The sequence below is a fragment of the Pollachius pollachius genome (assembly GCF_949987615.1).
Source record: "Pollachius pollachius genome assembly, chromosome: 5".
In the NCBI taxonomy this organism is placed as follows: domain Eukaryota; kingdom Metazoa; phylum Chordata; class Actinopteri; order Gadiformes; family Gadidae; genus Pollachius; species Pollachius pollachius.
This window is the reverse complement of record NC_136938.1, coordinates 1,874,528-1,896,609: the sequence shown is the minus strand read 5'-3', so window position 1 is coordinate 1,896,609 and position 22,082 is coordinate 1,874,528. Positions and strand designations below refer to the sequence as shown.

General features: G+C 47.3%; 1 protein-coding gene and 1 long non-coding RNA gene across 4 annotated transcripts in view; one reads left to right on the top strand and one right to left on the bottom strand.

Annotated features, from left to right (window-relative positions):
• adamts18 (ADAM metallopeptidase with thrombospondin type 1 motif, 18) overlaps positions 1-1,706 on the bottom strand; it is a gene marked incomplete at both ends in the record, with an annotated part of 46,430 nt that extends 44,724 nt beyond the window's left edge. The window contains one exon of the mRNA XM_079736447.1: positions 1,641-1,706. Coding sequence (XP_079592573.1) covers positions 1,641-1,706 — 66 coding nt within the window. The remainder of the gene's footprint in view (positions 1-1,640) is intronic.
• A 2,124-nt stretch (positions 1,707-3,830) lies between these two features.
• Positions 3,831-6,362, top strand: LOC307075739. 3 transcript variants are annotated; one of them, XR_013811866.1, is made up of 6 exons: positions 3,831-4,162; positions 4,483-4,593; positions 4,909-4,963; positions 5,053-5,277; positions 5,650-5,799; positions 5,970-6,362. It is a non-coding gene; the product is annotated as an uncharacterized lncRNA (long non-coding RNA). The 3 variants fall into 3 exon arrangements; XR_013811867.1 differs by having other exon boundaries at positions 4,483-4,596; XR_013811868.1 differs by having other exon boundaries at positions 4,483-4,963.
• The last annotated feature ends 15,720 nt before the right edge of the window (positions 6,363-22,082 follow it).

The following is a 22,082-nucleotide window of genomic DNA, read 5'->3' as shown; positions in this document are numbered from 1 at the left end:
TGTGATCTGTTGGCTTCATATCCAACATCAATTCATCTCCTGTCAGCAGTGTTGACTCTCGAATGGGAAAAACTCTGCCTCTCCGAACTCTGCCTCTCTGAACACTGCCTCACTGCCTCTCTGAACACTGCCTCCCTGCCTCTCTTAATACTGCCTCACTGCCTCTCTGCCTCTCTGAAAACTGCTTCTCTGCTTCTCTGAACACTGCTTCTCTGCCTCTCAGGCAGCAGGACCCTGCAGACCGGTTGGTGTTTTAGTGCTATTCAGTTATGAGGGCAAGCCCCAGCTGGAGAAGGAGAGGTCACCTCCCCTCAACGTGTAGGATGAGGAAGTGTGCAAGAACACAACTGGAGGAATGTCTTAAAAATACTTATCATGCAGTGTGTGTGTGTGTGTGTGTGTGTGTGTGTGTGTGTGTGTGTGTGTGTGTGTGTGTGTGTGTGTGTGTGTGTGTGTGTGTTATGAGCATGCCCTAATGTGTACTGTTTGATACGAGTATGTTTCTTCATAGAATGTAAACTGTGTGTCTAAATAAGAGGAAGCTAGCGGCAAATTTGCTAACCACTCTGGAAAGATCTCCAACATGTGAGATTGTGTGTGCACTTCTCTGCATGTGTGTGTACTTATTGTGTGTAAAGACCTCTGGGATTAGGACCTCTGAATTAAAGACCCATGAGATTAGCCCAGACCTCCGGGACTAAAGACCTCTGGGATTAGCCCAGACCTCTGGGATCAGACCAGACCTCTGGGACTAAAGACCTCTGGGATTAAGACCTCTGGGATTAGACCAGCCCCCCCAGATTAGACCAGACCCCTGGCATTAAAAACCCCTGGGATTAGGCCAGACCCCTGGCATTAAAGACCGCTGGGATTAGACCAGACCTCTGGGACTAAAGACCTCTGGGATTAGCCCAGACCCCTTGGACTAGCCCAGACCTAAAGTGCTCCTGCGCTCCTCAGCTGCCTCCCGTCTGTCCGTCCCGCCATCCAGACGCCTCCCGGGTACGAGGACAATGACCGCTGGGGCTCATTATCAGTCCAAAAACAGAGTCTCCTCCCTCCTCCCCCCAGCACGTACTCACCCCTCTCTCTAATGAGCCCCGCCCTCACCCATTATGCCGGCCATGATATAAGAACTACAAATAATAAACAACAACAACAGCACTCAGATGAGCTCAGCCCACCCTCACTCTCCTCCCTCCCTCCCCCTGGTAGAGGGGCCCGTGGGGGCCCTTCTTAGAATGGCCCCAGAATCCTACCAGGGATCTGTTACAGCATGGCCTCCCTGTCTCCCTCTGTTTGTGGACAGACGTATATTCTGTAGAGACCGGTTGGGCGGTGGGCTGGTGGATCTTCCTCCCTGATTGGTGTAAATGGCTCGTGAATGGATCAGGTTGAGAGTCATTTGTGAGATGTGGAGAACAAAGCACTGCAAGATAGACACAAATATAATCACATTAAAAAGCAAAAGATGCCATCATATCAGCGCTTGGTAGTGTTGACTTTAGAAAACAAGTCAGATAACATGTACTAGCTAATGTGTAGCAGCATAGTGATGGTGAGCCACCACTATGCTGCTACACAATAGTTAGCACAACGCAGCTAGTGTGTAGTGATATAGTGGTGATGAAAACCATCACCATCCCCACGACGACCAGCTCCATCACCACGACTACCAGCTCCATCACCACCACCACCACCACCATGACTACCAGCTCCATCACAACGACTACCAGCTCCACCACCATCAACAACTCTCTGTATTGTGCTGATACAGGCTGAGGAGAGGCAAGGCCATGGAGGCTGCATGGTGCTCATACAGGCTGAGGCGAGGATGTGGATGTGGTTTTAAGATACTCAAAACTTTGTTGAGTCTTGCCTCTGGTTTGCGTACAGACTTAGCTAGCTCAAACCGTAAGAACAGACAGATGAAAAATCTGAACAAAGATAAAGTGTGCTATTCAATTGACCTTTGTTCTATTGTGTTCTTCTTAAACAGCAGAAGACATAACTGCAGAGTTCAACTGCATCCACGGTCATTAGACGCTGCAATCAACCCTTTGTCATTAACCATAATCCTTAATCACCAGACACTGTCAGCATCTGCATGTCCTCAAAGCAGACAGAGTTCCCCTCTCTCCACACACACAAATATAAGTATGCACATAAATACACCCTCATACACACACAAATATACACATGCGTGTGTGTAAAACTAAGGATTTAGACGTTTGGCTTACTAATGATGGCTGAGTGGTTTGGTCTGCATCAGGGCTCCCACATTAAGAGGCCTGATCCTCTCAACCCCCATGATAGACCAACTGATGAGCAGCAAGTAAAGCCTCATTTCAGACTGCCACCATTCCAGGGGTAGAGACAATAAAGGACATCTCCCAATGTGTTCCACTTGTCTTGTTTATAAAATATTTTTAATTCCCTTTCACATGTTTGGGGGATGCCAATACAGGCGTTCCTAACAAATAACTCTGCTTTTAGGTAGCCAACAACATTTTTAGATGTTATTGTATTCATTAGGTCTTTCCTCAAATAGCATTGAGTGGAAATCTTCAAGTCCTAGCATTATTTACCGTTTTCTACCCCCATCTTGTGGCAGAGGTGGGTGCTGCAGGTAGCTAGAGACACGTCCTGCACATGTTGACACATATGTATAGAACCCGTTTAGACACCGAGGGCACTTCGTTCAATAACATCCAGCCATTTTCCACCTGCTTCATGCTAAACCGTCACACAACATCCTGCTTCATGTAACCAGCTATAGGGTAGTGAGACAGTCATTGTCAGATCATAAAATCACGGCGACGTTGGCCCAATTCCGCTTAAGAAAAATAAACATTAAACCCGGTAAAGATAAAGCGTATTTATTTAAGAAGCAACAAGTGTTCAAATGTAATCCACTGCACTTTGTTCTATACTAAACTTGCACTTGTTTATATAATGGAATAAAGAACGAGACGGGCACTGTAGGTTCACTCAACGAGTATCACTGTATTCTTCTCACACTCTACACATCACATTACACGGTGTCAGTATAACACTAGGTAAGTGCGCCAGCTGGTGGTGTAGTGGAGTAACAGGAACAGCACATAATAACACTGAATACACAACACACATTAAACCCTGGAGGATTAAAACTGAATCCGACGGGGAAGAAGAAGAAAAGAACGATCTAAATGAAGCGACCAAGGGATTAGACTGGTTTAGTCTAAGTTTAAACAGCCTAGTTTAAGAATAGTTAACTTGATTCAACGTTTGAAATTTTAGGGGCGCCAAGTTATAGGGTCAAGTTAAGGCATTAGTATTTTTATTAAAGATTTTTGTAGGTATTAAGTAAACAGGTTAAGGCACTTTATAGAAGTTTAGGTATTAGGTAAACAGGTTAAGGCATTTTAGAGAAGTTTAGGTATTCGGTTAGCGAGTTTAGGCATTTTAGAAGTTTAGGTATTAGGTTAACTTCAGGTAAGCAAGTTTAGGTAAGCGATTTTAAGGCGGTCGTTAAGTTAAGGTAAACGATTTTAGGCATTTGAGATGTTTAAGTTAGATTGTCAAATTTAAGGTACCATGTTAGAGAGCAAAGGACAATTTCACCGGTGGAAACATTAATATGTATTGAAATTGGGTCCTATATGTAGTCAAATAATAAAATAAAATTCTAATTTGGTGCCGTCTTGACCGAGAAAAGGCAGAAAGTGACTTTTCGGCGCTTGTGGATTGAAGACAACAACTCCCACCATGCATCACGATGCACTGCTTCGTAGGCCACTTCCGCCGTTCTAGAACTCCGCCTATCAGAGACCTCGCGGTTCCATCTACCAAGCTGATACTGCAAGACAGCTTGAAAATCAATTCACACAACATTTCTAGTGAAGACGAATATTAGTTGGTGAACTCATTAGTGAATTACAAACAGTGGCTACGGGCTATCAATCATCCAAAGTTTGGAGAAGACACAGCCATGAAAGCCGTAAAACAAAAGAAGGTTTGCAGTCTCCATTTCAAGCCGGAAGACTTCGAATTCAATGTCATTGGAATGAAGAGAGCCGCTCTTTTGAACACTGCAATTCCGTCGATATTTACTTTTCCATATGACGACGAACAGCCTGGGATTTCTGCAACTAGCAGCGCTAAACGCATTTGCCTGGAGGTAAGACTCACTCGACTATATTACTGATAATGATAACACACACTGATACAGTCGTTTGCAGTCAAGCACCACATCTCATAGGAGTTGTATATAAGTTTGCTGTTTGCAAAGTAAATCTGCCTTCTTTCGCATGTTTTTGTCGCATGTTGTTCTAATGTGCCGGCGACTCTAAAACTCGACTCCTCAGCAGTGAATAAGAAAGTCGGCTATGTAACGTTAGATAGACTAGCTACGTTCTATAGATACGTTTGCTGGTTTACGATTTTCACGTGTGTTAGTTTGATTTTATTAAATTGTTTATTGAACGTATCGCATTTCAGACTCAAACGACGTATGCTGCAGCTTTGTTCTCGTCGTCAGAAGATGAGGAACACCAGTCAGCACCAATGATGTCAACACCAGTCAAGAATCCTCCCTCTGGCCAAGCACAGGTTGTAAGTTTGTACAGCATATTGTCTCTAATGGAATTATAAAACTACTGTAATTTGTGGAATTTAACATTGAAAATAAACCTCTTTGTTTTAAAGTCAACAGGCCTGGTGACTATAAATTGGAAATTATTGGTGTTTGACCAAGATTATGCTGCATTTACGATCACAGGTTTCTGGAAAAAGATACTGAAGAAGAGCAAAAAAAGGAGCAATGAAATCCTTCTTGCATGGACCAGTTCAGTGTTGGATTGTAATCTTGCTGAAGTTCCTTTCGTTTACAAGGTTTAAAATTACTAATTTTAATATCTTTCACAGGTCTGTCGTAAACCACATGTGGTTTACCTGTGCCACAAGTAAGGGTAACGTAGAGGTAAGGAAGCAAAAGCTGCAATAAAGCTTCTATCCGATTTGTTTATTTTTTTAGTAATGGTACCATTGAGAATCCTTTCTTTCACACAGGCACTGCAAAACCGGTGGAAGTTCATTCCACACCATGCTTGCAATGAACACGAATGGACAGATGGTGACGGCATCGGTGTGACCATGCTCCTCTTACCGCCCATGAGAAGAAGAAGAGGATGTGGAATGAGAAGGACTCTGTGGCATTTCAGGACCTGTCGTCGCTTGTTCTAGACAAAAGGCTTTTGAAAGACCTCGAGAAGATGGCCCTCTTCAAACATACCGGTGAGAATAAATGCCCTTTTTCTCTCACATATTAACGGCCAAGTTAAGGCAATACGCAATGGGGGAAGTGGACATGTCTGCAAGGCATCTACTCAACAAAGAAGTCAGTCGTTTGGCCTGGCCTCAGTATCAGACTTAATGGCTCCAGTGGGAATGCAAATGTGAACTATCTTAACCTCTCTCAGTTAGAGAGAGGAATTGATGTATCTTAAGATAAAGGGAGAATGTATATAATTCCTTTTAATGTGAATAGTAATTATATAAACAAGGGTTAATATAATTTGTATATTTTAGTTATGATTGATATTTCCACGACGCTAATGAACATGTTTTAATTAGTCCTATCCATTCTCTCTTTTTAATTGCACACAGGGCCACTGGAGATCTTTCCTAGAGCTCTCCTGAAATACCTCCCGAAACGCCAGGCCTTCTCTTATGATGGAATAAGGGAGAGGTGCTACCTCGCTATCCTAGAGCACAATGAAAACATTGTGAAAAGGAAACAAGCCACCACAGTGACAGGTGTGTTACCATGTGCTCTTTGAATAGTATAATAACCAAAATTAGAAAGTTCACAGCTAAGTCAATAGGCATATGTCGCTGAAAGGTTTAATCTATTCCTGGGGAGAGAAGTCTACTAGACAAATCTTCATTCAGATTTTCTGTGTAATCATATTCCTTGTCATTTATAGGAGAACCATGGTTCAAACAGGTGTACTGCAAGAAGTCCAAGCAATGGATATTGAAAACAATCTTCATGCCACACACCACCCAGTTTATCGGACATCTAATCAAGAGGGTCATGGACAGAAGAGATGACCCTAACATCAAGTTCAAAGTCCCAACCTCCTCACTCACCCTGCCTCAACCTGCTTTGTCACCCAACATTGTCCCTGTACCTAAACCACCAAAGGAGGCTGCCACAACTTTGTTCCAAAGCCGCTTCTGAGACCTCTTCCCATAGCACCCAACTCCATCTCTCTCTACTCTTCTGGGACACCTCCAGCAGTGGCTTTTTTAGATTCTCCCTCTACTGTATATATATTATAATTTATTTAGCTTTACCCTGTTTATTTTAATTTGTTGTCTACTCATGACACAATGCTTTCATTTGTGAATAAAAAATATAATGTAACTCTGTCTGTCTACACCAAAGTTCAACATTATAAACTTGGAAGGAGGTAACTGCTATGCAACTAACTTATAGTTCAATTTAGACTTATAATCCTTTATAAAAATGATGTATGACCGTTATTCTGCATTTTGATTTCATCTAAGGCAACAGTAGCTTAGTAGCTCCACTTGTGAAATGTTGGTCGTCCAATAATATTTCTCGAATATACACTTGGAGCAACACTAAGGACTACAACGTGAATTTGAACCATTTATTTCAAGAAATATAAGCAAAAAAATATATGCAAACAATGAAACTAATAGTTCCTCCTGAGCATCGTCAGCTTCTTGGTGCCCGTAGTACTGCCCGTCTGGAGCTGGATATTTTAGTCGGATGGTCTGCACGATGCAAGTAGGTAAAACGACACGACAACCTCTGCCCAATCTCTCGCCTTGCAGGACCCATTCCAGAAAGTGTCGGTAGGCAGTTAGGTGATATTGTCTAGACAAAACATTGAGCACACAGTTAGCGATAGATGGTCTTTATGCAGTTAACATGCCACGATAGTAACAAGGAAAATAAAGACACTTTACAGTCAGATGTCCGCTCGTCCCTGCAGGCTTTGGCTGATGTTTCCAGTTCACCTTCGGGATTCTGAAATAGGTCTCCAGGACGCCGCTGTGGATATGCGGTGCGAAACTATGCTCCACATCACATACGTCCGTGTCCTCATCTGATTCAGAGATTTCGTCCAGGAGAAATCAACGTCTTTTAAATTCTTTGCCGCAGACGGACTCTACCTCTGTGTCCATAGGCACACAGTGAGAACACAGGCACCACCAATCCGCCCCAGCTCGAGCCATTCCGGGCTCCTCGTCCGCGACAGGCAGGTCTTGGGTTGTAGCAGCCGCCTCCTCCTCCCTCCTGTCCTCTCGCTATATTGCGGCTCGTAAAGGTAGCCACAAACTTCTGATTCGAGCATCAGATCTTCGAAATCCCCATCTTCTATATCAGATCCAGTACCTTCCGACATTGTCGTTAATTCAGTTTTCTGCTGGTGAAGTTCCACCCACTGGCACTGATCTAATAGGTCTGTAGTGTCAGTGGGTCTAGTGCTTGTAGTCTTACAAGAATCCTCCCCTCTTACACTTCCTGTTTTAATTTACGCAAAAATCGTCATATTGCGTCATTTAAAACAGGAAGTGTTAGAGATCGATACGGATCTCTCCGGTCTCAGGGGAAAATAAGGGAATGATGCACGACCATTCAAAAATATGACTGGGTTTCTAACGATACAAAGCTTAATGGAAATGGGTGAAGTTTCCCTTTAAGATAAGTGCTCAGGTTCGCTTCCAGCCTCATCCCTTTAGTCGCTCCCTTATGAGAGGACTCCCAGCTACTGGTGTGAGAAACAGCTGGGATTAAAGATATGGTGTTCACAATTAAAATATCCAAATCAAGAGATTGATCAAAACATACATCCCCCAAAACGTGAAGTGACATAATGTAGTTTGTTTAAAAGTTTAATAGTTGTTGGCTTAATTTACCTTAATATAACAGGTTAAGAGTCATTGTGATGGTTCTATAACACTTTATGGGTCGATTGCTCGCTGTTTCGACTCCCCGTAGCGCATCTTGGCGGAAAAATTTCTTCATTTTCAGCAATGTTTTGCGCTCTTCATTCAACCATCAGCATTCTTTCGAGTTTCTGCAGGAAATGCAATTTCTAGTTTGAAAATTTATGGTCTAGTGTGAATGCTGTAGCATTCACACTAGACCATAAATGTTCAAATTAGATATTGTGGCGACCCCTCTGGGGTCGCGCAGGGGATCCTGGGAGTGTTTTCGGTTGATGTAGGAGGTTTTTGGGGTCTTTGTTTGTTGCTGGGTTGAGTGGGGTTGATGGGTTCAGGGTGTTGTTTGGTTGTGTTGATCAATGTTTACATGTGTGTTTATTGTTGTCACCACCATCACTGACTGTGTCATGTTTGTTCATTGGGTGTGCTGTTTTCTCATGCGTTTGTTTTGGGAATAAAAGTAGCCTGCAGTCGTGCGGTGTATGGGACGCAGTGCTTCAGTTGACTTAGAACCTGACTACGTGTGTTTCTTGGTCACCGTTACATTGGTGTCAGAAGTGGGATTTATTGGAACCAGGGGATGGAGAAAAACACCTTTCCCGAGTGGGGTTTGCACACAGCGCGTCCTAAGGAGGAGGACACGGAGGAATGGCCCGGTGCGACAGCGGCGCAATACCACCCAGCGGCTGCTGGCAGTGCTACAGGACCGGCGGCGGTCGACCAACACTCTGTAGCCAGGCTGCCGAAATTTTCCGGGGCGACACCACTGGAGCCTTACCTGGCACAGTTCGACATCGCCGCGCGGTAATACCGCTGGAGCATGGACGAGTCCGCCTCCCAGCTTGCCCTTGCGTTGGAGGGAACAGCGGTGCAGGCTCTGCTGGACCTGGCCCCAGCCGACCGACAGGACCTCTGGGCCCTGACCCGGGCCTTGGAGAGGCGTTTCGGGCAGCGGGTGGTCGTGAACCACAGCCGGGAGTTGCTGTCCAGCCGCCGCCGTTGGGAGGGGCAATGGTTGTGGGCCAGTGGACGTACAGCTGTACACCCTGCAGGGTTATCCCGATTTCCCTGCTGCGGCTAAGGAGGAACTGGCCCTTCATTCGTTTCTTCAGGGACTAGCCCCGCCGCGGCTGGGTCAGCACGCCCGCCTCGCCGGGCCCCCCAACCTCGAGGTGGCACTCGACGTGGCGGAACGGGCGGAGTGGGAGCTATCCGACCTGCAGCCGTCCGTTGCCTCCCGACCTCACGTCCGGCGGGCGGACTACGAGCAGGACGAGGACGGAGAGGAGTGTTTCCAGGCCTGGACTTTGCCCCAGCGTCCCCGACAGCGTCCACCACAGCGTCCACTACCCGACGACCGACGTGAGTCCGGAGCTGACCGACGCTGTTTCCGGTGCGGGCAGCCAGGCCACCTTATTCCAACCCCTCTCCACGGTCGGTGCGCTCTGGTTGGCCGTCCGGGCCGCGCCAGGGGCCTTTACCTCCGCTGCAGGATCGACGGTCGACCCTGCACGGCCTTGGTGGACACTGGGTCCACCATCTCCCTGGTGCGTCTGGGCGTTTTTCCGGGCACCACCGGCACACTCTCAGGGGGGTGGACGGTGACCAGTGTCCGCCTGACGACCGTGACGGGAGAGGAGACCGGAATGAGGGGGAGGAAGCGGCTGGCCGTCCGGGCGGTGACCGGGAGGTGATGCATGAGTTTTGGCTCGCCGACATCCGGGACTCATGCACATCGGCCTGGACCTGCTGACCCGTTGGGGTGCCAGGGTGGACATGGCCGGAGCAACAATCACCGTCGGCGCGAAGACTGTGGCTCTCCAGTCCTGGCGAGGAGAGCACGGGGGCTCTGGCGGCCAGCGGAGTAGTCGGCAGGTTGTGCCCCGGGAGCCTCGGCCTCTGCCCGGTTCCTGCATTCCCTGCAGCCCTGTGTCTGCTGTCTTTCCTTCCCCCCGAGACCTCCGAGGCCGTCAATGCGCTATGGCTGCGCAGTGGAGTTGGCCTCAACGTACAGCAGAGTCGACAGCTGAGGCAGTTACTCGAGGAGTACGGGGACATTTTCGCGGCCCGGGATGAGGACTGCAGGCGGACAGAGCTGGTGCAGCATGCCATCGACACCGGCTCTGCTCGGCCCATCCGCCTGCGGCCCCACCGATTAGCACTGGCCAAACGACAGGCGGCGGAGGAGAAGGTCCGCGAGATGGCTGCCGGGGGGGTGATCGAGCCCTCGTCCAGTCTATGGGCGGCTCCGGCCGTCTTGATGGGAAGAAGGATGGCAGCTGGAGGTTCTGCGTGGACTACCGGCGCCTCAACGAGGTCACTCTGAAGGACTCGTATCCGCTTCCACGGATCGACGACGCCCTGGACTACATCGGGGGGTCTAGCTGGTTCAGCCCCCTGGACTTTCGTAGTGGCTACTGGCAGGTGGAGTTGGCGCCCGAGGCCAGACCTAAGACTGCGTTCACCATCGGACAGGGGCTGTGGCAGTTTCGGGTCATGCCGTTCGGACTATGCAACGCGCCGGCGACGTTCGAGCAGATGATGGAGAGGGTGCTGGCGAACATTCCCCGGAGTCGTTGTGTCATGTACCTGGATGTTATGGCCGACTAACCATAAAGGCCATAAAGTTTGTAGGTTGTTGTTATTCGATGCTTTGACGCGTGTGTCGTATCCAATCTTATTTCAAAAGAACCCATAGAACTCACGAGGAGGCAGGATAATCCAAGTTTACATGTTCTTCGGTCCAATACCGAATAGATGTTCAAAGTTATGATCCCTTTTGCTTTCACAAGTTCATCCAATAGAACATTCCATTGAAACACGACGACGACGACGACGACGACGACGGTCAAAAACTTATTTCGATCCACACATACCAACTTCTCCGTTCTCAAAAAACCAACATAGTAAACATTACTCTAACAGTCATGCGCAGAACCACAAGTTACGGCATTAATAGGTCGTAGAACAACAATAGACAACGCAAACTGACTAAATGCAAAACTAAAACATATTAAGTATTATTCAAAACGTTTCCTTACTTATAGATATAGCACTAAAAATAACACACCTTTACAACTTGAAAATCAACTAAAATTGGCTCTTACATTTCCGGCCCCTAATTATAAGGCAAGAGGACTTATAATTATACAAAATGCAACATAAACAACAAGAGCCATTTTACAAATTGAAAAATTCAAAATTACACAAACGCAGTGATATGTGATACACCATTCTCCTTGCATAATTTCACATTTGCATATGAGGCAGAAATATGCCTAACTCCCTTAACAATCAATTGTCTGTTTCACATATAAGGCAAATCTTATCCACAGGCCTTTCCAATGTACTGGACTTGGTTTTGACCCGCACCCGACGAACAAGCCCTATAGCGTCTGATGTGGTTTGCACCACTCTTCCCAGAAGCCAAGAGCTCCGGGGTGCGTTGTCATCCAGGATCATCACTATGTCTCCTGGCACAAGATTTTGTTTGACTTTAAACCATTTTTGGCGTTCCTGTATGCTGGGCAGGTACTCGCGCACCCACCTCTTCCAAAACAGATCAGCAAGATACTGAGTCTGCCTCCATCTGCGTCTAGAGTAGTTGTCATCTGTGCTAAAAAGTCCTGGGGGAAGCAAGGGCTGTTTCTTTAGTAACAGCAGATGATTTGGTGTCAGCGCTTCCAGATCATTTGGATCTCCCGAGGATGTAGTCAGTGGCCTGTCATTAAGTATGCTCTCGACCTCGCATAGCAGTGTCTGTAGGCATTCATCATCTATTGTTTGCTCGTGCAACACTGACTTTATGATTTTTTTTTACAGATCTTACTTGCCTCTCCCATACTCCTCCGAAGTGTGGACCGGCAGGCGGGTTGAAAATCCACTGGATACCCTTTTGTGCCAAAGCAGCTTGTATTTTGGCTTGATTCCAATGCTTCATAGCTGCCCGCAAATCTTTGTCTGCACTGACTAGGTTGGTGCCGTTGTCCGACCTCATGATTGAAACTTGACCTCTCCTGCACAAGAAGCGACGGAGAGCGTTGAGGCAGGAGTCTGTGTCTAGTGTGTGAGAGACCTCAAGGTGCACGGCACGGGTTGTCAAACAGGTAAACAGCACGCCGTATCTTTTAACGATACTACGACCTCTTTTGACTTCCATAGGCCCGAAATAGTCCACGCCTACATTGGTGAAAGGTGGTTTGTCTGCTAGCAGTCTATCTGGTGGTAAGTCTGCCATTTTTTGCCCAAGAGCCTTTGCTTGCAATCTTCTGCATATGACACACCTGGATATGAGTTTTCTCACTGCTGAGTTAGCTGCTGGGACCCAGAATTTCTGGCGTAGGCGAGAAAGCATAAAGTTTCTCCCAGCATGTCCAATCTTCTCATGTATGTCCCGCAGGAGCAGCATTGTGGGATGCACGTCATTTGGCATGATAATGGGATGTTTTGATTCCTCAGGCATTGCTGACTTACTGAGGCGACCCCCGACTCTCAGAATGCCATTTTGTAGCACTGGGTCCAGCTTACGGATTGGGCTGTTCCCTTTCACTAGCCCTTTCTCTTGTTCCAGTACTGAGATTTCTGTCTTGAACCTGCGGCGTTGGCAGTAACTGATGATCTCCAATTCTGCTTTGTTCAAGTTCTCCACTGTAAGTGGCCCTTTGTTCAATGACAACTTATACTGTTGCATCTTGCTTTTCTTATTATCCACTTGTTTGCTTGAGCCAGTATCATCCTGGGAAACTGCAACCTCCAACTCTTGACGCCTTTTGCTCAAAAGCAGCAGATTTTCTCTGAGTCGGAGCATCCATGCTATAGCTCCTTTTAAACGATGCCAGCTAGAATAGTGGTTCATTAACCTGTCTAAAGTATCAGAGCCTTCGGTGACCGCAGTGCGGTGCACGATGACAGCCTTCCTCACCTCATCATCATCCTCAGAAAGCTTCTCCAAGTCGAGCGTTTCTGAACATTGAACGTCTGGAACCTTTAGGACTGACGGCCCTTCAATCCAGCTCTGCTTGGCCATGAACTGCTTTGCAGATAGCCCACGGGAGGCACAGTCAGCTGGGTTCTCTGCGGTGCTGATGTACCGCCATTGGTCCGCTGTAGTTGCCCCTCTGATGGCAGCGACCCTGTTGGCAACAAAGGTTTTAAGACGCAGTGACTCATTTGCTATGTATTTCAGCGCAGCGGTGCTGTCGGTCCAGAACACTGAGTCCTGTAACTCCACCTGGAGCTCCTTCTTTAATATTTTGTCCATGTTGACAGCTACCACAGCGGCAGCTAGCTCCATGCGTGGAATGGTGGTTTGCTTTAGTGGAGCCACCCGCGCCTTGCCCATCATGAAGGCACAATGCACATGTCCCTCACCATTTGTCAGTTTCAGAAACGCCACTGTTCCATAGCCAGTCTCGCTTGCATCCGAGAAATGATGCAGCCGTGCAGTAACGATAGGTCCAAATGTCTCAGGTTTAATTCATCTCCTTACTTGAAAGGTGGAAAGCTGAGACAGTTTGTTAATCCAAGCGTTCCAGTAGAGTGCAAGGTAGTCGGGCATTTCCTCGTCCCATGTAAGCTTTCCCTTGCACAGCTGCTGGAGAAAGATCTTGGCTGGAAGCACAACTGAAGCAAGGAGCCCTAGCGGGTCGTATATGGAGCTTACGACCGACAAAACTCCTCTTCTTGTATTTGTCTTCCTGCCTATGTTAACTCTGACCTAGAAACAGTCGGACTCAATACACCAGAGCACGCCTAGCGCTCTTTCGACAGGAAGCACGTCTTTAGCCAGATCTAGGTCTTTTACCTCCTTGGCCCTCTCCCTCTCTGGAATCTCCATCAAAAAGGTGCGGCTATTGCTTGTCCACTTTGTCAGGTGAAACCCTCCTGAGGCGCACAAGGTTGTGAGGTCATTATACAGTGCGACGGCGTCAGCGTGGTGACTGACTGACCTCAAGCAATCATCGACGTAAAAATTCTTGAGAACAGTGGCCACTGCTTCGGATGAGGCCCCAGACCTGTTCTCCTCCGCAGTTCTCCTTAAAGCGAAGTTGGCACAGCTAGCAGAAGAAGTGGCACCAAAGAGGTGGACAACCATTTTGTACTCCATCTCCATCTCCTGCTCCAGATCCCCTTCCGGCCACCACAAAAAGCGCAGAAGGTCTGTGTCTTCTTCTGGAACTCTCACTTGGTGATACATGGCTTCCACATCAGCCATCATAGCGACATAATCCTGTCGGAAGCGTGCCAACACTCCAATAAGGGAGTTAGTCAGGTCCGGACCCTGAAGCAGCTCTTTGTTTAGTGACGTCCCCTGAAAGCTAGCAGCGCAGTCGAAGACCACACGCAGCTTCTTCTTCTTTGGGTGGTACACCCCATGGTGCGGGATGTACCACACTCTTCCATCCTGTCGGGTCAGTTGAACTTCTGGCACCATGACTGCGTACCCCTTTTTCAGCATGTCACCTATACAGCTTGTGTATTCTTGGTGAAGTCCACTGCTTTTTCTGAGCTTCCTCCTGAGATTCAGCGCACGCTGCACTGCAGCACTTCTGTTATTTGGAACATTGATCACAGGGTTTTTCGTGGGGAGGTTGATGTAATAATGCCCATCTGTATGACATACTGACCCGGATACAGAGCCAATAAACCGCTTGTCGTCTTGTGACATTTCCAGAGTGTCATTGCAACTATGCTCAGGAAAATCTGCATTGTATTGCTGGATGAGTTGTTCTTCAACTGACTCTAGGGAAATCCTGTTGACTGTGACTGGGTGCTGTTCACTGTCGTCTAACTCACTGTCTCTGTGTTCTCTAAGCGGGCCATTAACAATCCAACCAAGAACAGTTTTCACAGCATATGGGCCGTTGTCTTGGCTGTGAATAACATTTCATGGCTCAAAGGCTTCATGAACATTATTAGCTATAAGAAGCCCTATTTCAGCATCAATGCACGGCAACTTCACTCCCTGAAGATATGGCCACTTTCCCACGTCCTCCTGTGACGGAATGTGCTCCTTTGTTACCGGGATGCCTTTTTGGGTGAAAACCTTTGGCAAGTCGATGAAGTTATCTTCCTGAAGTCCACTGACCTCAAAGTCTCTGAGAAGGCAACTTTTCACATGTTTAGTTGAACTCATTGTAGTTAAGACGAGCTCAGTACTCTTTCCCTGAAGATTCAGCTGCCATGCCAAGGAATCCGTGCAAAACGTAGCAGAGCTCCCAGGGTCAACAAATGCATATGTTTGCACAATTTTGCTACCTCTCTTTGCCTTGACATAGACTGGAAGAATAGCAAGAACGCACTTGTCTCCGGCCCCATCACAAGCAATTTTCTTCTGATTTAGACTTACAAGTGCGCTTCAAACTACTGTTTGTTCTGAAAAAGCCTCCTCCTGACTTTCTGAACCTGCCTGTTGGGAAACAGCATCCTTTCTTTGAATGTGCAGCATGCTCAGATGTTTTTGTGAACATACCTGACATGTCATTCTCCTTTTACAGTCCTTACTTACATGCGGTTTAACTAGGCATCCAAAGCAGAGACCAGCCTTCTTGATGAAATCCAGCTTTTCCTTATGTGGTTTTTCTGCAATACCATGGCACTCCACTAGTGTATGATTCTTTTTGCAGAACAAACATGGCTTATTGAGAGCAGCATAGATTGGTGTTCCAATTGCATTCCCTTTTGAATGGTCGTTTTCGCCCTGTTTTGATGCAGCTACATTAGCAGCAAAGCTTCTTCCTTTTAGCCTTTCTTGCCTTCTTCCCTCCAGAAACTTTGTTTGTTCTTTCTTTTCAGTTGAGGCGCCTTGTAAATCTCCAAAGAGAGGGTCTGTGGCGATCTTAGCCTGCTTGTCTACAAAGGCAACGAGGTCATTGAATCTACTCTCCGCCGACTCCTTTCCTGAATTCCAAAGGCTTGCGACCTCCACTTTTCTCTGTACTTGTAGGGCAACTTAGAGATGATAACTCTCATGTTGGTGGGGTTATCAAGCTCGTCCATATAATCCACATCCTGCAAGGCGTGACGGCAACTCAGAAGGAAAACTGAAAAGTTGTTGAGTGCCTTTGCATCCTCTGACTTTATTTGCGGCCACTAAAACACCTTTTCCAATAGCGCAGTGGCGATTTTCAGTGGGTTGCCATAGCGATCCTCCAACAGGTCCATGGCTTGCTGGTAACCATGGTCAGCAGGCATGTGCTGACAGCCCTTTACGAGGTCTTGTGGCTCACCTTTTGTATATTGCTCTAAAAAGTACAACTTATCTGCACTGTTGTCAGATCTTGAGTCCACTGTGTGCTGGAACGCTTTCAGAAAGGATCTGAAGTCAAGTGGGTCACCACTGAACACAGGAACATCCCGCTGTGGCAGACGAGCCAACTGCTGACCTTTTACAAGCAGCTCTGTGATATCGTTCTGCTGCTTCATGACGTTGCAGATGTCATTTGCAGCACTACCTTGTTGCTGCGGAAACCCGCTGGCTGATTGGTAAGTATTGTCCGCCTTTAGCAACTTTGGTCTAGCTCCAGCGAACGCATAGGACTTGACTGGCAGCTTTACATCCAATGTTTTGGCTGGGGAACTATTTTCTGCTTGCTGCTCTGCAGGAGTGCGTGGCGTGTTGGCATCATCAGCATACTCGTATGTGATATCACCCTTTTCCTGGGCGTCATATTCTTTGTAAATCTTGATTTTAGCATTAGACATAGCCAAAGCCGTTTTAATTTTCAACTCCTCCTGCTCTGCTTTGAGCTGAGCCTCCTTTAATTCTAACGCTTGCTTTTGCTTAAGCCCAGCCGCCTTGGCATCCAGAGCTGCACGCTTAGCTTCTTCCTTTAAGTGTGCAGACGACGCTGATGACGCATTGGAACGTCCACTGCCAGACTTGGAAATACTGGAACGTGTCACAATAGAAACACTATCCATATGAGCAACTCCAACTTCACATGCTTGAGTAAGTTCAACATCCTTAATCCACACATCAGCTGCTTGGAAAAAGCTCTCAAATTTATCTGCTTTAGGTTCGTACCAATCATCCTGATCGACACTCTTTTCATCCTCATTAAGATGAAGCAGAACTGCAGTGTTACATTTCTTGAAATCCTCAAAAAGTGTTTTGAAATATTCCATCCTGTCTTTAACTTCCTCCAAGTTAAGGCCATTTTCCATTAACTCTTCAACTCTGTTAGACTTTCCAGTAAGTTGCCTTAATCTTCCTCTTCTTGCATTAAAACGGTCATGCAACTTTCCACTCACAGTTTTTTCTGTGTCTTCGACCGCCCTCTTTTGGTCATCATCCGCAACTGCACCATTTGCAACCGCTTCACCGTCGGCTGGCTAAGCCATGACGTAGCTAGCCCAAATCAGCTCACAGCAGTTGCTCTTTTAAGGATGCTGGAATCAGAAACTGACGTGAAACAGCCAACGTCCAGCCATAAAAGGTAACAATGTATCCACTGTCAATTTAGCACTTTATACTCCTTATTTCTTCTTTGATCACTGTCGGCAATCCAAAGTAATCAGGCGCGCTATCCAACGGCTCCAGAAATTAGCCTGATCCCTCGGGCTCGTTATCCAAACACCATCTGTCCATTTCGAAAGTTTTTGACTTAATGTTATGGCCGACTAACCATAAAAGCCATATAGTTTGTAGGTTGTTGTTATTCGATGCTTTGACGCGTGTGTCGTATCCAATCTTATTCCAAAAGAACCCATAGAACTCACGAGGAAGCAGGATAACTTGTGCGGGGTTTATTTATCCAAAAAAAACAAAAACATCAGGTAATCCAAGTTTACATGTTCTTCGGTCCAATACCGAATAGATGTTCAAAGTTATGATCCCTTTTGCATTCACATGTTCATCCAATAGAACATGCCATGGAAACACGACGACGATGACGACGACGACGACGACGGTCAAAAACTTATTTCGATCCACACATACCAACTTCTCCGTTCTCAAAAAGCCAACAGAGTAAACATTACTCTAACAGTCATGCGCAGAACCACAAGTTACGGCATTAATCGGTCGTAAAACAACAATAGACAACGCAAACTGACTAAATGCAAAACTAAAACATATTAAGTATTATTCAAAACGTTTCCTTACTTATAGATATAGCACTAAAAGTAACACACCTTTACAAATTGAAAATAAACTAAAATTGGCTCTTACACTGGATGACTTATTGGTGCACGCCCGCGATTTCGGCGGGGTGCTGGCAAACATGCGGGAGGTTCTTGCCGGGTTGCAGCTGAACCCTGCCAAATATTCCCTTCTGGCCAGGGAAACGTTGTTCTTGGGGCACGTGGTGAACGAGCATGGTGTAGCTACTAACCCGGCCAAGGCGGCAGCGGTCCGGGACTGGCCGACCCCCGCCAACACAGGCGAACTGCAGAGTTTTCTGGGCCTGGCGGGGTACAACCGCCAGTTCGTTAAGGACTTTGCCACGGTCACCAGCCCCCTCCACCACCTAACCGAGGCGGGACGGCCGTATGTCTGGGACAACGCCTGTGCCACGGCCTTCGCCCGACTCCTGGCTTACCCCGACGCTGGCCTTCCCTTCATCGTCGACACCGATGCCAGTAACGTGGGGGTCGGTACGGTCCTCTCCCAGGGGGTGGGAGAAGGGGAACGTCCTGTGGCCTACTTCAGCCGCACTCTCAGTCGGGCAGAGCGCAATTACTGCGTGACCTGACGGGACCTGTTGGTTGTGGTCCTGGCCGTGCGGCATTTCAGGCCATACCTGCATGGAAAGCGTTTCCAGATCCGCACTGACCATGCGTCCCTCAATTGGCTCCTCAGGTTTAAGAACCAGGGGCCAGGTGGCTCGATGGCTGGAGGTTTTACAGGAGTATGACTTTGAGATCCAGCATCGGGCGGGGCGTCTCCACAGCAACGCCGACACACTCTCCCGACGGCCCTGTGCAGTCCTGGAGTGTCGCTACTGCCTGTGGCAGTAGGAGCGGGCCCATGAGTCTCCGATGGTGGCGGCTCTCCAGACCACCGAGGCTGACCGGACCATCGGTGAGGCGGAGGGGTGGCTCCGGCTTACGGCGAGTCAGTTGGAGCAGCAGCAGCGGTCCGACGAGACCCTGGCGTTGGTGAGGGACTGGCTGGAGGCGGGGCAGCTCCCCAGCTGGCCGGAGGTGTCGGCGCAAGGGCCTGAGATGAAGGCCTACCACTCCCAGTGGGGATGCTTCTAGCTCCACGACGGGGTGATCCACCACAGCTGGCAGGACCCTAGAGGTAAGGGCGACATTCTGCAGCTGTTGGTGCCCCGTGTGCTTCCTCCCAAGGTGCTGCAGCTGGTCCACCGCTCGGTGGGAGCGGGTTACTACGGGAACGCCAAGACCCTGCATCGCCTGCGGGGGCGGTCCTTCTGGCCGGGCTGTCGACGGGACGTTGAGCTGCACGTCCACTGCCTCGACACCTGCGTATGGCGCAGAAAGGGCCTGCCCAGCATTTCCATGCCCCGCTCCTGGTGGGAGCACCGATTGAGCGGAGGGGGGTCGACGTCCTGGGGCCGTTTCCAGTCACAGACTCCGCCAACCACTACGTCCTCGTGGCCATGGACTACTTCACCAAGTGGCCTGAGGCGTATGCGGTGCCGGATCAGAGCGCCAGCACCACCGCGGAGAGGCTGGTGGAGGAGATGTTTACATCGAGTCCTAGGTTTTTGGGGAGGTCTGCCGGCGGCTGGGGGTGCACAAGATGAGGACAACGCCGCTCCATCCCCAGAGTGACGGGTTGGTGGAGCGGTTTAACCGCACCCTGGCCACCCAGCTCGCCATCCTCACCAGCCAGCACCAACGGGACTGGGACCGCCACCTGCCGCTGGTCCTGTGGTCCTATCGGACTGCAGTGCAGGAATCCAGTCACTGCACGCCGGCTGCCCTCATGTTCGGGTGGGAGCTACGGACGCCGGTGGACTTGGTGTTTGGGTCCCCCCCCGAGCCTGAGATTGCTGGGGGTGCGAATATGGACTATTTCCGCAGGCTGAGTGATCGCCTGCTGGTGGTCCATGACTACACCCGCCAGGCTCAGGCTGCCTCAGGGGTGAGGCAGAAGAGGGGCTTTGACACTCGCTGCCGAGGACGAGCGTTCACACCCGGGGACGACTGACCCCTCAGGTGGGAGCTGTGTGGCGACCCCTCTGGGGTCGTGCAGGTGATCCTTGGAGTTAAGTGTTTTCGGTTGATGTAGGGGGTTTGACCGAGTTGGGACCAACTGCAGAATATGACGTTTTGAAACTAAAACTATTCTAAATAAAGTATAAATGTTCCGTTTTGATTTTATTGAAGATAGAAGTGTGTAGATTTGTTAAAAGGTTTGAACGAAGGTAAACGGTTGAAAATTGATTTAGATACGTCTTAAACAGTTGAAGTTCCTGAGGAAATGGGAGGACAGCACCGCTGTCCTCTCAATGACTCCCATGTTAAAAAAAAGTGGTAAAAGCTAAATAGTTTAAAAAGTTGTCTTTTAATCATGTCGTTAAAGAGCTGAACGTTTTGATAGTTGAATGGTTTCTGTAGCCGAAAGTATGGCGGAAGATTTGAAGACTAAAAAACGGCGGAAGAAGAAAAACTAGAAATTCGTTTCGCGCGTGTGAATGCTGACGGCTGAATGAAATGCGCAAAGCGTTACTAGTAACACTTGCGGTACTACTACTACTAGTACTAGTAAGTACTAGTAGTAGTAGCTGAAGTAGTAGTAGTTGCTGAAGTAGTAGTAGAAGATGAAGTAGTAGGTAGTAGCTGAAGTATTAGTAGTAGCTGAAGTAGTAGGTAGTAGCTGAAGTAGTAGTATACTGCTACTTCAGCTACTACTACCACTTCAGCAACTATAGTTGCTGAAGTGGTAGTAGTAGCTGAAGTAATAGGTAGTTGCTGAAGTAGTAGTAGTAGCTGAAGTAGTAGTAGCTGAAGTAGTAGGTAGTAGCTGAAATAGTTGTAGTAGTAGTAGCTGAAGTAGTAGTAGTAGCTGAAGTAGTAGTAGTAGTAGCTGGAGTAGAAGCTTGAGTAGTAGTAGCTGAAGTAGTAGGTAGTAGCTGCTGAAATAGTAGTAGTAGCTGAAGTAATAGGTAGTATCTGAAGTAGTAGTAGTAGCTGAAGTAGTAGTAGTAATTGTAGTAGTTGTATTGGTAGGATTTTTAGTAATGGTAGTAGTAGTAGTAGTATCGGCAGGAGTAGTAATGGTAGTAGTAGTATTGGTAGGAGTAGTAGTAGTAGGCAGTAGAAATGTTGAATAGCTTTAATCAAGTGAGAGTTTTGAACAGAGTTCAAAATGTTAAAATCGAATTGGAATAAAGCTGTGTATGTGTGTGTTTTAAGAGAATGGCGGAGCCATTGCGTGTGTGTGTGTGTGTGTCTCTTTAAGAGAATGGCGGAGCTATTGCGTGCGTGTATGTGCCTGAAAGTCCCCACGTTCTGACGTCAACTGAAATCAATGAGAGCAACTGAAATCTTTGCCGGTTTGAAACTAAAAATGTGGTTCTGGAAATTATAAATGCGATCTAAATTTTAGTATTGAATTATAGTATTGAAGATGCAAATGTGTACATTTGTTTAATGCTTTAAACGACACACGGTTGAAATTTGACCGAGTTACGATGTCCTAAGTAATTTAAGTGTCACAATGGGCAGACGGCTTCAATGGGACCAACTGTAGAATATGACGGTTGGAAACTAAAACTGTGATTCTGAAGAAAGTTTAAATAATATCGAAATTCTGTTTGGATATTATTGAAGATACAAGTGTTTCGATTCGTTAAATGAACGAAGATAAACGGTTGAAAATCGATTGAGTTACGCCTTAAACAGTTGAAGTACCAGAGGAAATTGACTCCCACGTTAAAAAAATGTGGAAAAAGCTGAATAGTTAAAAAAGTTGAATGAGTTTAAAAATGCTGAATAATAGCCATCATGTCGTTAAAGAGCTGAACGTTTAAATAGCTTAATGGTTTCTGTAGCTGAAAGTATGGCGGAGGAGTTGAAGACCAAAAAACGGGAGGAAGAAGAATAAAAAAAAGAATAATGAAGATTTCAATATGTAGAGTGTGAATGCTACAGCATTCATACTAACTAGAATTGCAATCCCTGAAGGTATTGCGGTGTGA